This window comes from Mercenaria mercenaria, chromosome 6 (assembly GCF_021730395.1).
Source record: "Mercenaria mercenaria strain notata chromosome 6, MADL_Memer_1, whole genome shotgun sequence".
In the NCBI taxonomy this organism is placed as follows: domain Eukaryota; kingdom Metazoa; phylum Mollusca; class Bivalvia; order Venerida; family Veneridae; genus Mercenaria; species Mercenaria mercenaria.
Window position 1 is genome coordinate 63,375,602 of NC_069366.1, and position 15,710 is coordinate 63,391,311.

Sequence of the window (15,710 nt, forward strand, 5' to 3'; positions counted from 1 at the left end):
TATAATATTTGCAGCCCTCGTTTAACTTACAAGTTAAATATTTCTTTTGTTATGATGTAGTTGCTAACACAATGTACTATACGATACACAGAGCACTACGGTGTTCCGTTGGGGCCATCGCAGTTTCGCGTTGTCGTCCTAGGGGCGAAATCGCGAAAACGCCATATTTTTACGCGAAAACGCGATACTTTCACACGAAAACACGAAGAAAAAATATCGCGTTTTCGCGTTGTTAATATCGTGTTTTCGCGTTATCGCCCTTGATCTAACATCGTCTTTTCGTGTTTTCGCCTTCGTGGTTAGTAGGGCGAAAACGCGAAAACACGATATTGATAGCGCGAAAACGCGATATTTTTACTTCGTGTTTTCGTGTGAAAGTATCGCGTTTTCGCGTTTTCGCCCTGCTGACCGCGAAGGCGAAAATACGAAAACACGATATTTTAATATCGCACATAAAAGCTCATTTTGAGCACTACTTGCTCAGGTGAGGTAATAAACTCTCATTTTTTTCTCTAATGGCACTTTTGCTTGTAAAATGGGGACTTATGTCATTCGCAGAATGTATTTTCAGTAAAGTAAGACAAGTTTCATGTTAATGTGCATGTGTTTATGGCAAATAAAAAGACAAAACTAAAACAGAGCTGTTTACTGTGTGACGGTGTCATGAAAGCGATCTACAAAGAATTAATGGATTCGATCTGGCGCCGTTTCACTCCAAATCACCCCATTTACTGTTCATATCTTCACACCTTATTAATTGCAGTTGCGATTATATATTGGTTTCAATGGTTTGAAATTCTAGAAAATATAGTCCTGTATGCGACACATCGTCGCATTACGGTCTTTTGATGGCGAACATTTGTGACAAGTTATTTCAAAATCACTTAATGAACAAAGAAGTTATGTCACTGACATGAAAAACAGACCATGTTTCACATTTGTCACTTTAAAAAGAAAAAAGGAAAATAATAAGATAGACATTAACTCCATATGGCCGGTGTTTGTATGTAAACTTTGAGATAGGTAGGTGCAATAGCGTTGAAGTAATTGCACGACCAAATATATGAGGACACATATACAAATAGACTGAACTGACAGACCACAAGATGATTGCTTTATACCACCCTCCTTCAAACATTGGTTGCGGGTTCTAAATATTAAGAAATACTAAAGGAGCATAGGAAACGCCGATATTTTGTAAAGAAGTCACTCACAAAGAGGCATACAGTCTTTTTACCAAACTCGCAAGCACTTGTACAGAAATTAAGCAAGCGTGCATACAGTCAGGAAATAACACCGAATCTTCTTTCATTTACGGTTATAAACAAATTGGATTAATTTATAAATGATTTATTGTATTTCACTAAACTAGTATTGTTTCTTTATCCATGGAACAGTGGAATTTACATGTAGGTCATTCTTCAAGCAAGAAAATAAGTACTTTTGACGCCGACAGTGTACAATTTCTGGACAAAATCAGTCATCGATCGAGTTTTTTGCTATAATTCTACCTGTCATCAGAAACACATTATATACAGAAGCAAATCATGTTTAGCTTCCAATAAAATGTAAATATACATACATTCAAAGCAAATCAGTCACTTTAAAATGCTGTTTTTCAGCTTTTAGCTGTAAGTTTATTGTTTTGATCACTCGCAAGAGGAAGAGGGAATACAGTCGTTTATAGGGTGTGATAATGACCTTGGTATATTTGAAATGGCCCTCCGTTAATTGGATCAGGGAGTGGACGTATTTTGCATTTTCCTGCTTTTTAGGCGAGAAAAATGCTGTTTGCAGTTCAATATGGCGTTATTTGTTTACTTTTTGACCTAACAGAGGAAACATTTTGCTGTAGTAAGTGTGTTTATGATATACAAATTTTCAAACGATAACGTCCAGTCGGTAGCCATATAATTTATCTTCACTCAGCTTTCGGTATTATATGTTTATCGTTGTTTGTTAAAAAATATCGAAGGTACAGTGCCAGTTTATAGTGACAAAAAATCGTAGCCGTGCGTGAAAATGTAATTTCTGTACAAAACGTACACTTTACGGGATGTTAATTGATTTGCACATATACATAAATTTATACAGTAATTTAAGAGTTTTAACTTCTAAAATATCCCATTTCAAAAATATTTTGGTACAAGCAACATTTCGTTGTTTGATGTTATATACACGACGATTTTGTTGTTTGATTCTTCTACCGAGATGCCCTCTTGAACTTTTCAATCCAATATAAAGATTGGCAACTAGAAATATTTAAAAGTGAATATATATATACCAGAAATAATTTTATTAATCACTTCTTTCTTAATAATTATTTTTTTTTTTTTGGTAATGAATATGCATGAGTCTAAGATGGCGGCGCCCTACTAGAATTCAGATGTCTTTGATGATACCCTCGTATCCATTTCCTGCTCAGTCAATTGAGACATGTTCACCATAACTGTTCCTTCCCTTGAGAAGGGACAATAAACTACGACAAAAGATTTATAAAATGGGATGATACAAAAAGTTACCAATATCAGCAACTTTTAGCAAATAAAATAGATAATAATAAAAATCTTCATGATAAAAGACAAATAGTTTTCAGTTTAGTAACACCTACATACAAGAAAATATATATGTAAATTTCTAATGTATTTATTGTTGCTATATATTTAACCACACTGATGAGCCATTCACGGCGAAACTAGTTTGTGACTTTTCTATCAAAATTTAAGAAAATCTTAGCGAGCGTGTGAAAAAACTAGAAATAAATTTGTTAAAAAAAGAAACAATGATGAACAGCGCAGACAGTACGTGACTATAAAAACAATATAATAAAACAAAAGAAAAAAAAATATTAAGAAAGAAGTGATCTCAATAAACGTATTAAATCAAAAATCGAAAATATCTGAATAAAAATTAGACGTAAATATGCAAAGAATTTTATACAAGCTAAACGCTTTATATCAATATTTTAAATTATTGTGCGACACGGGATTTTGACGAACATCTGATTGATAAAAACGGATCTTTCTGGGACACCGCAGTATAGTTATGAGCTAAAAGTGCAGACACGCCTCGATGATCTATATATAATACGCAGGTGCTCGCTGTGTTAATCACTCAACATACGGATGAAACACTCTTACGCTAGAATGATGTCACGTTAACGTACGATGACGTCAATGGTTTAAAGAGCGCTACTATATTTTATCTAGTGTTTTATATTAAAGGCATATTAGCATCGAAATAGTTCATGCCAAAGCCGTATTTTAACACTATTTTTACACTCGGTGGGCCCTCGTGAAATTATTACGCCAGACGTACGCCCATCGTGCATAAATACACTCATTTGCTATAAATTATTTCTTAAATCAGATCGAGTCATGTTAGAATGTGCGGTCCCTTTAAAAATTTCATCTTTGGACATTAAAGTCGTTCATTAGGATAGTCTAACAAATTTGACGCGATCTTAGGGTATTTGGGAGGTTCTTTTTTGTACAGACAATAGATCCACATTTCCAGTCAGGGATATAATATTATGTGCCATTTATTTGGTATGAAACAAGCGCATATGTATTTATAGCCAAACATTTTTATTTTAACATAGAAGAAGCATTTATAAAGATGCGCTATTCAGTAGGACATATGACCTTTTCAGAGAAAACATTAAGTATGTATATAGAAAGCAAAACTACAGATATTCGATAGTACTTGTAGCTGAAAAAAATATAACATTTTTGAAATGATAAAACTTTCTACATTGTAGATTTTATTAAAACTTCTTATCAACGTTTGGAATTAATGATATATAAATTGGAATATATGGCCAACTTAAATGTATATTTCTATGTGATTTTTTTTAAATGTTATGAAATATACGACTAAATTTACGTCAGATTTTAAAACATAATTGGAATCATTTCATTTGTCAACATCTTAACATTTACACTGTTACATAGAGAGTGACAATTACAGTTATTATACACATAACACCAATAATTCATACATAGATTTTTAATCATATATCACCGGTCTAGGCTATATTTTATGTTATTCAGAACAAGGAAGTTACTTTATAACTTCCGGTAATAAAATTGTGCAGAACAAGGTTATATAGAACAGTGCTTAAAATTGTTCATTTGCATATACCCATACCTTTTAACTGAATTAAAGGCACTTATTTATATAAAAAAAAAAACAAAAAATGCAATTTTACAACGGTACCCAGGCATTGTCTTGTAATTGAAAATGTGTCTAAAACTTATAATTGATTAGCAATGGATTGAACTAGCTGGGACTACGTCAATAAAAATGAATAAAACAACAACCAAATAAATAATGAATAAAATGAAATTTAATACATGTTTATTTTAAAATCACGTTCACATTCTTTTCGGTCACTTTTTGAAAAGTCCGAGAAGGTCAATAAAATGGGAACAATAAAACAATTAGTCATATTTCAAATGTGTTTTCACTAAAAAAGTAATCACATAAGATATACAAATATATATACACGCTTTTACCAATTTTTGCCATGATGTTTTTTTAACTTTCCTTATATGGAACTTCTCTGGTCAAATAATGCTCCACGGAATTTTATTAAAGACTTGCACATGGCATATCGTCATGCAACATTTGTCACAACCTAAATTTGCTACTTTTAGCTCCCGCTAGTTGTCACAGGGTATTTGTTCATTTCAAGGACAAACTACCGCAGACTCCATCTATAGTAAATGCCATACAAACATACATAAGTATATAAATAGACAGACAGGCAGACACAAAGACAGATACATAGACTGACAGACAAACGACACACAAAACGACACCCAATGTATTGATAAAATACAGAGAGAGCATTTTAAGACACTGGCCTTATTCTCAACTGATCACGAAACTCAAACCTACGTGCTATTTACATTTTTTTTTTTAAAATAAAACTTATTAATAATTACTGCGATTTGGGTGGTTATTTTATTTCTACCAGTAGTGTAAAAATGTAAAAGAAAAAGGGACCAAAATGGCAAAGGAAGGGTCGAAATGGCCAAGGAACACCGTAAGTTTGGGTTGAAATGTATCGGGGTGGAATTTACGGTCTCTAGAATTGTCTTTCAAGCGTTTGCGCAAGTCAAACCGGAAGACGAAATTACGATATAAAAATATCGTGTTTTCGCGTTTTCGCCTTTGCGCGAAAACGCGAAAACGCGATACTTTCACACGAAAACACGAAGCAAAAATATCGCGTTTTCGCGCGATCAATATCGTGTTTTCGCGTTTTCGCCCTACTTACCACGAAGGCGAAAACACGAAAAGACGATGGCAAATCGAGGGCGAAAACGCGAAAATACGATATTAAGAGCGCGAAAACGCGATATTTTTGTTTCGTGTTTTCGCTTTATAGCTTCGTGTTTTCGTGTGAAAGTATCGCGTTTTCGCGATTTCGCCCCTAGGGCGACAACGCGAAACTGCGATGGCCCCAACGGAACACCGTAGAGCACTTTGTTAGTTTGTTATATTTTAATTCCCAGAGTCAAAATCTTTTCAGTTATTTTATGAGCATATCCGATGCGTAAGAAATGAAAATATAACAAAACAAAAAAAAGAAACGAAATGTATTGGAAATATTTGTGTAATGAAACGATTATTGACATAAAATGAATTACATATAGCGTATGTTGTTTTTTTGGTGTGAAATTTATGCAGGTAGTCGTATGTTATATAAAACTTTAAAAATCTCCTCTGAAACCGCTTGCCAGATTTGTAAATAATTCTACTGAAATGCCCCTTGAGCTTGGGTGACCCTTTAGCGAATTTCATAAGCTATGTTAACATGACAATCAAGGAGATGGCTAGTTTTTCTCTATATAGGTTATATGGAAAACCTTAGAAATGTTCTTCTTTGACATTCTAGTCCGAATGTTTTAAATAATTTGACAAAAATGATCACTATTTAGTCCTCTGCCGAACTAATTTAAGCCAGCTGTGATGTCTCTCTTTAGAATTCTGTGCATGTATCATAAATTATTGTAAATGTTCAATTTTGAAATAGCAAATTTTCTGCTTTTGTACAAATCTTGAGAATTTTTCTCTAGATTCAGTGATATTATATTGTTAAGAACATTTCAAAACTTAACCAAACAAGATGTATGCGCTTTGCTGTTTTGGTTTTAAGGTGAGTAGTAACCTTTCCTTTCTTTTTTATGTATTTCAATTTTTAAGGGTGTAATATCAACGATATACATAATAGCTGGATATTGTGTTGATCTCTGTGTGGTATGAAATTATTTTTCATTTCATTTTTGCATTTCTATTTTTTTAAGGAGTACACTTTCAGATGTAATGTCGAAAGATTGGACATATAAAAAGCGCTTTCATTATTAAACATTAATCGTAAACAAACAAAAAATCATTTCACTTCCATGCGTAATGTCAAAATCTTTAAAATTTAAAAAATACCCCTTATTAGATATCAGTTGTAGATAAATGTTTAGAAAGATGATTCTGTGAGGGCTGAGCTCAATTTTTTCTCTTTCAAATGCAGTTTATAAATTATGTCTATAGCCTTTGATATATGATAGTCTCGTATAGTAGTAAAAGTTTGTGTAAATAAAGCAGAATTTTCTTATACTTAAATTTTCAAGTCCTTATTGTTATTGGAATATATTGTACATCTTACTGTTCAGTTAGACTGTACAAAAAAACCAACCATTTTAGGTATTGATGGAACAAATGATTTTGAGCGTGCTATATGTCTGGTGCCAGATCAACAGAGATGAGATTATAGAATTCTGGCTTGGCACAAGGTTTAAGGTAAGAATTTTCTGATTTCACAATTATGTATCCGTAATATTTTATACTGTGTAAATGATTTTTAATTTCAAATATATTTTTTACGAGAAAAGTTCTGATTTGACCATATAAGGCCTCCTTACGTGAGTGATTAAGGTCGCTGGCTTTGAATCACTTTGAAACACTTACTTTCCACGAGTTCGGATTTGAAACCCCACAAAGGACGTATAGTAAGAGCTGTGTCGTGTAAAGATGCCACCCAGCTGACAGAATTTCAATGGCTGCCCGAGCTTGCGGTAATGTTAGGAGGCCTTTGATAATGTCTGAACGGCCAACTTGGTCCTCATCCACCAATGGCTTAACTTCCAGTACAGGGACCAGAAATGTCTATCATGCACCAGATTGTTAAGCAGGACCAACCTTTTCAAAACAAAAAATGTTCCCATGGAAAAACTCTTTTGAACTATATATGATTTTACTGTTTTCATGGCAATCGTTCTTTTTTAGAAAGGACAACCGTATCATATCTTGGTTAGTTTAAGTGATAAGATAACAAAAATGTACTCAAAAATAAGTCGAGAAACTGGCCTTTTATTAACAATATTTTATGTTAATTAAGTCATTTGCATATTCATGAATATTAACGAGAATGTTATAAAATGAATTTTTCAATCAATTAGATATACCAACATATTGCTTTATCTAAACTGTTTGGGGTAACTTTTCAGATATTTTTCTTCTGTTAACTCAGAAATTGCCTAAAATATATACTACAAATTCTATGTAACTAATATAGTAGATGAAGTTGAATAAAACACGCAGTATTACTTGTTCAGTCATATGATCATAAATTTTGTACATGCAGGCATTCCTGTGAGTGAAAAGCAAGTTTTGTAAAAAGTGTTATTTTTCATTTCAAAAGTAGTAATAGGAAATACAATGTAGTGGGAAATATACAAAAACCAACCAGGTTATCCACCATGGTGTCTTGAGATAAATACCCGGTATCCATTGTGTCTGAAGTCATTCGACCTCCACCTCTTTTTAAATTGAGAAGTTAGCACATACTTTTGGAGAGCTGATTAGTACTGGTATGAACACTGGTTATGTTAATGTTAACATGACTGAATTTCTGTTGCAAAGCGGTGTTAAACCAAAAAATATATAAACAAGTATGTAAAGTAAGACCTTCAGATTTAAAACTATTGCCAGGTTGTCGAAACTCTGATCTTTTAGGAATAAAAAAAGATATAAGGAATATGTTTGATAGATACGAAATGAAAAAGACTATTGCAATCATTTTGAAACATTTAAAAGCATGACAGCACTAATTATTATTTTGATATTTGAAGTTGTAAAGACAATGACTAAACTGTACTATGTAGTGAAGTATTCCTAGATATACTGGAACATTAAGAGACGCACTAACAGAAACTTTGTATCAACCGTAATAAATAAAGATTGAATATCATTTAAATTAAGTATCAAAGGCTATGAAGAAGGCATGGCCTCTGTTTGTCAAAATTCCAAACTGTAGTAAGAGACTTTCGAGCAAATGATACAATTGCTGAAGAATCAACGTTTATTTAAATGTTATTCATTAAACGGAAATCGATGGTTTTTTTTCTTTTTCTTCTCCTTTGTTAATTGCTTTCCATTTTATAAAATATAGGTTTTAGAGAAACACCTTATTCACAACAGCTAACCAACAAGTGAGCAAATATGCTACAGTAGGTGACATTAAGTGAAGTATCGTAAGTCACATCTTAAGGTAGCTCTGCACGTTCGATAAACCGGAAGTGATGGCGTAACGTCATTTATTCGGAAAATGGATTCGGAAATGGAACTATTGTTTATCTCTTCTTGCTTGTTAGTTTTTGTTTAGTGATGTTGTTCAAAAGTGAATATTTTATTAATATCACTATGTTCTAAAAGTTTGAACAAATAATTGATTTCTCTTTACTGATAACAATGATTTCAATGTTTTCCTACATATTTCAAATACAACAAAATACAGTAGTAACGTGTTTTAAAGCGCCGTTACGAAACAAATCGTATTGCGTGAGGAGTATGAAACAAGACTGTTTTGTAATAAGAGGTTAATATACGACTGGGTTGTGCCATTATGGCCAGAAGGCACAACCGGCCGTTTATTGACCTTTTTATTCATAATATACGTTCGCTTCATATTTATCTTGGTATTTTCATTTCACATATTTTCCAAAAATTTAAAAGCATTATTTGTCTTGCTTTTTATCAACAATGCCATCAATATTTGACAATTGATCTGAAATTGATTCAGCGCCCTTTCAATCGCCATAATAACGTTGCTACATGACGTCAACATCAGAACGCGCTGACGTTCCGGTTACCCAGGGCCATTATGATTATGGTGCGTGAGGCGCACTGCACCATTATGGATTCGTCAACAGAGGCCATTATGACCGTTTTACACGGCTTTTTTGTTACTATTTATAGTAACGTATATAATAAGAGTATTTAATAACTTGACAACAGAATACTCCTATACTGTTGTTGTCAGTACAAGATATTTCCAAAGAATATAGTTCACATAATCGTTATATTGTTGATAACAACTGAGCATACCATTTCATTCAGTTTTAGTGATATCTCGTTTCCTGAGACGTTGGTTGTGGCACATGTTCATTTTATGCAAATTAGCTAAGCGTGACTATTTGTGAGTAAAAAATATTTACTATTCAGAGTAACAAAATAATATTTTAGAAAACATCGAGAGGCTTTCACAGCGGATCAAAGCTTTTGGTACAGTTAGTTAAATAGACTGACAACTTAGATTTTTTTAAAAAAAAAATTGTCACTTTGTAACCTTCTCATTAATATTTATGAATATGCAAATTAGTAAATTGAAAAAAGAATAATACTGCTTATAAAAGGCAAATAACTCAGCTCCAATTTAATACCATTTCATTACCAAAACTGACGAAGATTTATTATCACATATGTTTCATTTCCAAAAATGAACGATTGCCATGGAAACAATGAAATCATATGTTGTTCAAAAGAGCTTTTTTATGGGAACATATTTTGGTTTGAAAGAGCTGGTCCTGCCAAACAATGTGGTACCTATGAAAAAAGTCTCAAGGGTGTGGGGTACATGGTAGACGTAGTCTGACCCCCACCTATTATTGCCATATATAAATTGTTGGCATGAATTTTGCCATATGTGAATGATTGGCGTGACTTAATGTAAATTGTTGATGTGACTTTTTGTCACATGTAAATGGTTGGCGTGAATTATTGCCACATGTTAATTGTTGGCGTGACTTTTTGCCATATGTAAATGGTTGACGCGACTTATTGTCAAATGCATGTGACTTTTTTCTATATTAAATGAGTTGGCATGACTTTTTGCCACATTTAAATGGCTACCGTGACTTATTGCCATATACAAATTGTTGGCGTGACTTTTGGCCACATGCAAATTGTTGGCTTGACATTTTTCCAAATGAAAATAATTGGCTTGACTTATTGCCACACGTAGATTGTTGTTGTGACTTATTACCATATGTTAATTGTTGGCATGATCAAAAATTAGAAATAATAAGTTCCCAAACGTGGTTTATCGTAGAATAACCCGAGTTTTGAGTTCTTATGCGTAAGAATATATCACGAAGGCCGTAGGCCTGAGTGATATATTGTTTCGCATAAGAACGACATACTAATATCAACAGTGTTAGAAAAAGTGGTAACTACTTAACACGACATACTAATATCAACAGTGTTAGAAAAAGTGGTAACTACTTTTTACGACCGTGCTACGCACCTGAATTGGATGACGTCATTGCACGCGAGTGGTTTATTGCAGAATAACCCGAGATAGATTTTGCTCTACATGTATGTAGGTTATTTGCTGGTCGTGTTAGAATCAAGATTTGACTATGCAATAATTATTGAGGCTGATCATGTAGTTATTGAGGCACAGTGTGAGTTGCTGCGTCAGTCTCTATTCCACCAGCCGAGGACAAGCACTGATCAGAATAAGCAGTACTCAAGATATCTTACTATTTTGTGAGGGCTTCTCCCTTTTTTATAATCATTGTAAAAGTTAAATTACAGGGGTTCTCATGTTTATTCATTCACAGGCAATGTGCTTGCCATGGATATATGTAACATTCGACATTATTGTTGATCATAGGTAAGTAGGCAGTTTTTTTTTGTTTTTTTTTTTTTTGTTTGTTTTTTTTTTTTCAGAACAGATTCTTTTTCTTATATATAACATAACATCTCAATGTTTCACCCTCTGAAAATGCTCCCATGAAAATTGCCGTTTAGCAATTACGCGTATGTAGACATTTTCTCAATGAATAAATTATAACCTGAAAATTCACAACGAATAGGGTCTAGATCTTTTCTCAGTACAATACGCAATAAAACTAAGCCTAAAATATAACTGCCATATCCTCATATACGATTCATTATACCAGATTTCATCAAGAGCATAGAACTACATTTTGGACTACACATGTTACACTGGGTAGTCATTTCCTATTCCGTGTAATCAGTTCTTTAAGCCAGTTCTGCACGTTTGATTAATCAGACGTGATTGCGTAACGTCAGTTATCTGGCCTAAGACCACAGTTATTTTTACTATATGTTCTATATAGGCACTGGACACTATAGCAATTTTGCATGCATTCCAACCCCTATAAAAATACCTGAACTCAACAGAACTATCCAAGAGAAAAAATTCCAGCCACAGTAAACATTGGGTTGACCGGCTCTTTTTTCCACCATTTTGAACCAAATCACATGCGTATGAAGAATACTCTCTAGATGGCCGCAAACAGGCAAAACAGGCCTTATCAAAAAGTCATGTTATGCATATTCTGACATTTTCATTCTGTCAAATTGTACATGTACCTACTATTTCATATCTCCTCTATTAAATCATGCCATTTATTGCAGGTCTTTCACTCAAAAATTCACCAATATTCACCATCAAACAGAGGAACTATTTTCCGCGTAACCACTTCCGTATTGTGGTCAACCAAGGGCAAATAACTGTGGTCTTGTGCCTATTTATCCGGAAAACCTAGAATAATGCCTAGTAGCCGTTATACCGGTAATATATCTGTCATATCACGTGTATTCAGTGTTATACAGGCCATGCAACTGTCTTTCTCAAAGTTGATTTTGATAATGGATGGGTTTGTTGTAGTAAATTCAATATAGTAACAAAAATAGCTGCAATTAAGGACTCCAGTTGATATTTGGCGAATTCGGACAAAATAAGCTGAAGGATCTATACATTCTATTTTGTCAAATGACTGAATGAAAAGTTTCATTAAACTCTACATCATGGAACTTTTTCTATTCGCCAAAATGTCACAAAAAAAATGTTATTTTCCCCCATAGAAACCCATTATAAAATTGACCGGAGGATCAATCTTACAAAATATCAGACACACGGTCCAATCTTTAATATTTGCTGAATCCGATGCTTTGAAAAAATATGGTTTAATAATAAAGTTCTACATTGTAGAACAATATTTGTTTCAAACATGCAGATCTACTTTAAAGCCGTTGTATTAACTAGACAAATTATGGCGACCTCCAGGAGCATTTACTAAGTGTGATAGCGCATTTAGGTCGCAACACTTTTGGGGTTGCTTTAAAAATCAATACAATCTCCTTTAAAATTATAATTTGTTTATTTCTATCATTTACCAATATTTCAAACCTTTTATTATTCACTATAATTATTTTTACAGTTTATTTAATAAAAACAGATGTTCGATGATTTACATAAAACTATAAAATGACACGTTTCCCTGACACATTATTTCAGGAGTCCCGTGATAGCGCTAAGTGGTGTCATAGTTGGCCATGTGTATTTCTTCCTCATGTTCAAATATCCACTGGACTTCGGAGGAGTGAGACTGCTCTACGCGCCACGAATTCTGTAATTTCCTTTTTCACAGTATAAATGTTGCAGGTTTAAATGCCCTATTGTGTCTTGACTTATACTACCTCTTAAGACATCAGGGTCAAGGGGTATAAATTTGAATTTAGAGACAAGCCTCAGAATGCTGATTTACCATGGTTATTTCAGATTTTAATAATGAGGTGTTGGGGGATTTGAGACTCAGTTAGTCAGTGTAAGTTTAATTACGGTCCATTCCCCCTTTCAGACACAATGAAGCATAACTGCCACGTATAGACAGCAAGTTTTGAGACTGGTCTCCTAATTAAGTTTTATACATTTGGGACCTGTCTTTCTCAAGGAAGCAGAAAGGGGAAATATTCTGATGATTTTTCTTAGATTTCATTTAAAAAATGTAGCTGTATATGTGGGGACCAAGTTATATCAGAAAAGTATCGTTGATTTTACTCCTGTGTTTTCAAAGTTTTAGGATATAAGAACCAAAAATGAAACATTATTGTATATGTTAGTGTATCTGTTGATGCTTTTTATCGCTACAAACTTACCATAGCATTATATCAGGGGGAAAGTCCCCACCCTCCGGCCATTAGCGAAACCATTGACAACTAAATAAATAAAACAAAAAGAAAACCCATTAAAGAGGTTGAGATTCAAAGTTGTCAGAAAATTTGATACAGATGCTTGCTACACTTAATTTACTAAACCTACATGTTTGAGAGTTCGAATTCAAATTTGTGAATGTGTATAGCTACTTAAATATTTGAAAATTTTATTTTTTGGAATTCCGACACCCCATAAAGAATGATATTACAGAGTAGTCGTTCGTGACCTCACTTATGAAGCGGAAGTGAAAGAACGATAGCTCTGTATGGGGTATTACCATAGATGTATAAATTCTCGAACTCGAGTATCATTTTTTATATTAGATAACTTTCGATGACCTGAAGTTTATTTCACTAAAAGATTACATTTATACATTACTTATCATCATTATTTCAGTTACAAATATTTCCCAAACCGAAGAGAAAGGATGGCATGGTTTGGACAAGCCCCAGCCAGTCTACGACGCTCAAGTGATGACCAGGATGAACACAGGTGGGGCGGCCGTGGCCATATTCTTGGAGGAAACTAGATACACTTTCATAAAATTTAGAATTTTGGGAAAACAACTTGGACAATTTTCCAGACTTTCGTCTAAATACTCAAATCCGCTTGTCCCCAGACTTAATGCAATTCTCCGGCGTCGGCGTCGTGTGTAGACACCTCGTTAACGATACTCGGCAAGCTCCTATCTCACGACTGGATGAAACTTCATACAAACTTTCTTAAAGATATATCAACTGAATAACATAGGTTTCATAATTCTTGCTTCATTAGATGAAATTATGCCTCTTTTTGTACTTTGCATTTTTTTTTCAACAAAATTCAGTTCGCGATTGTCAGCAAGTTGGTATCTCTTGAATATATTTTGCTATTATCTGCTTTCATGTGAAAGGGAAAACATAGAAATACTGTTCATACAACTTTGCGCTCATTTTCCCATTAAGCAGACCAACCCCAATCACAATTTTAATTTCTTATGTTTCTTGATATTGGCTTTTCCGTCGCCTGCCCATTCCCCACCCGCATCACTCACCCACTCGTCCCACACTACTCCAACTTTCATCCTACCCCTTCCCCGCCCCCACCAAATAAAATTACATTCTTGTGTATCTTCTTATCCTGTCACCACCCCCACAGACACTTACATTACCCCAACCCCAAACCACGCAACCTACTCTTTTTTTTTTTTTTAAATATATAGTTTCTTGTATTTCTTGATAATGTCTTCCTATTTCGCCACCCGCACTTTACCAACCCCCACCCCACCTCACCCCCTATCATTTTTATATATTTTCTTGTATTTCTTGATACCGTATCTGTTAGTATCCCATCCCATTACTATTCCATCACCGGCACATTTACCCACGCCGCTACACCCACACACTCCCAAAACAACCGCGCAAAATGTTTGTGATTTTTGATAATGTCTCTTAGTATCTATTAGACCTAATGTGTTCAGTCATCTGTAATAAATGCATAATATAAAAGACTATAGAGTAAGAGAGGGACAGACACCAAGATAAAGAGGAAATAATCACAAGTTCGTCTTGAATGGGCTATAGATTGTGCTTTTCCGTCCGTCATTCCGTCCGTCTTTCTGTCTTACCATCATTCCCTCCCTCCGCACGTTTATGTCTGTTCCTTAACTCTGCCATCCATTTATGGAGTTTTGTACTACTTTGCAAAAAATGTTTCCCATAATAAGACGATATGTCGTGCGCAAAACCTAGGACCTACTGTAGCATAAAGTCAAGGTAACTCTTGAAAATCAAATTTCAACAGGGTTTTTTTCCTGTCTGTCAACCATGCATCAGTAGGATAATTATCCATAAGCTATTGTCTTCGGCTCTGATCCTTTTATACATACATATATCTTTTGTACTGTATATATTGTAAACATTGTTTGAATTAAACCATGTCCATCAAGGGATATTTAATTTTACTTGGCACAAAATTTCCAGCTGATGTGTCATGTGGACCCAATTAAAAAGAACTGTCGGTGTATTTTCTTAATTAAGAATGCACAGCGCCTTATCGGTTACGAGAAAGGGAAAATGTTAAAAGGTCTTTAGTTTGTATTTTATTTATTTTGAATATCAAAAATTCTTAGTTATCCTTTTTGTTGTAAAGTATTCAGAAGTTGTTCAGTGTGTTCTTCATTTTTAGACAAACATTTATTTTCTGAAACTGTTACGGAAACCCATTTTAAAGATAAAAAATATTTCTTTCAAACACGCTTACGCTAAAATAACGTCACGTTAACGTGCGATGACGTCAATGTTTTTGTTGAGACCAAGAAACAGCACTACTATATTTTATATTAGAATCGAAATAATGTATAGCAAAATCGTTTTTTACCTAAATTGATACACTCATGACCGGTTATACGTCGCTAGAA

At 33.9% G+C, this 15,710-nt stretch overlaps 1 protein-coding gene across 1 annotated transcript; it reads left to right on the forward strand.

Annotated features, from left to right (window-relative positions):
* Nucleotides 1-10,558: 10,558 nt before the first annotated feature.
* Nucleotides 10,559-15,149, forward strand: LOC128557800 (derlin-1-like). The gene is made up of 3 exons (XM_053546109.1): nt 10,559-10,960; nt 12,614-12,727; nt 13,709-15,149. Exons 1-3 carry the CDS (start codon nt 10,890-10,892, stop codon nt 13,839-13,841), a joined length of 318 nt encoding a protein of 105 aa, XP_053402084.1. The 5' UTR covers nt 10,559-10,889; the 3' UTR covers nt 13,842-15,149.
* Nucleotides 15,150-15,710: the final 561 nt, after the last annotated feature.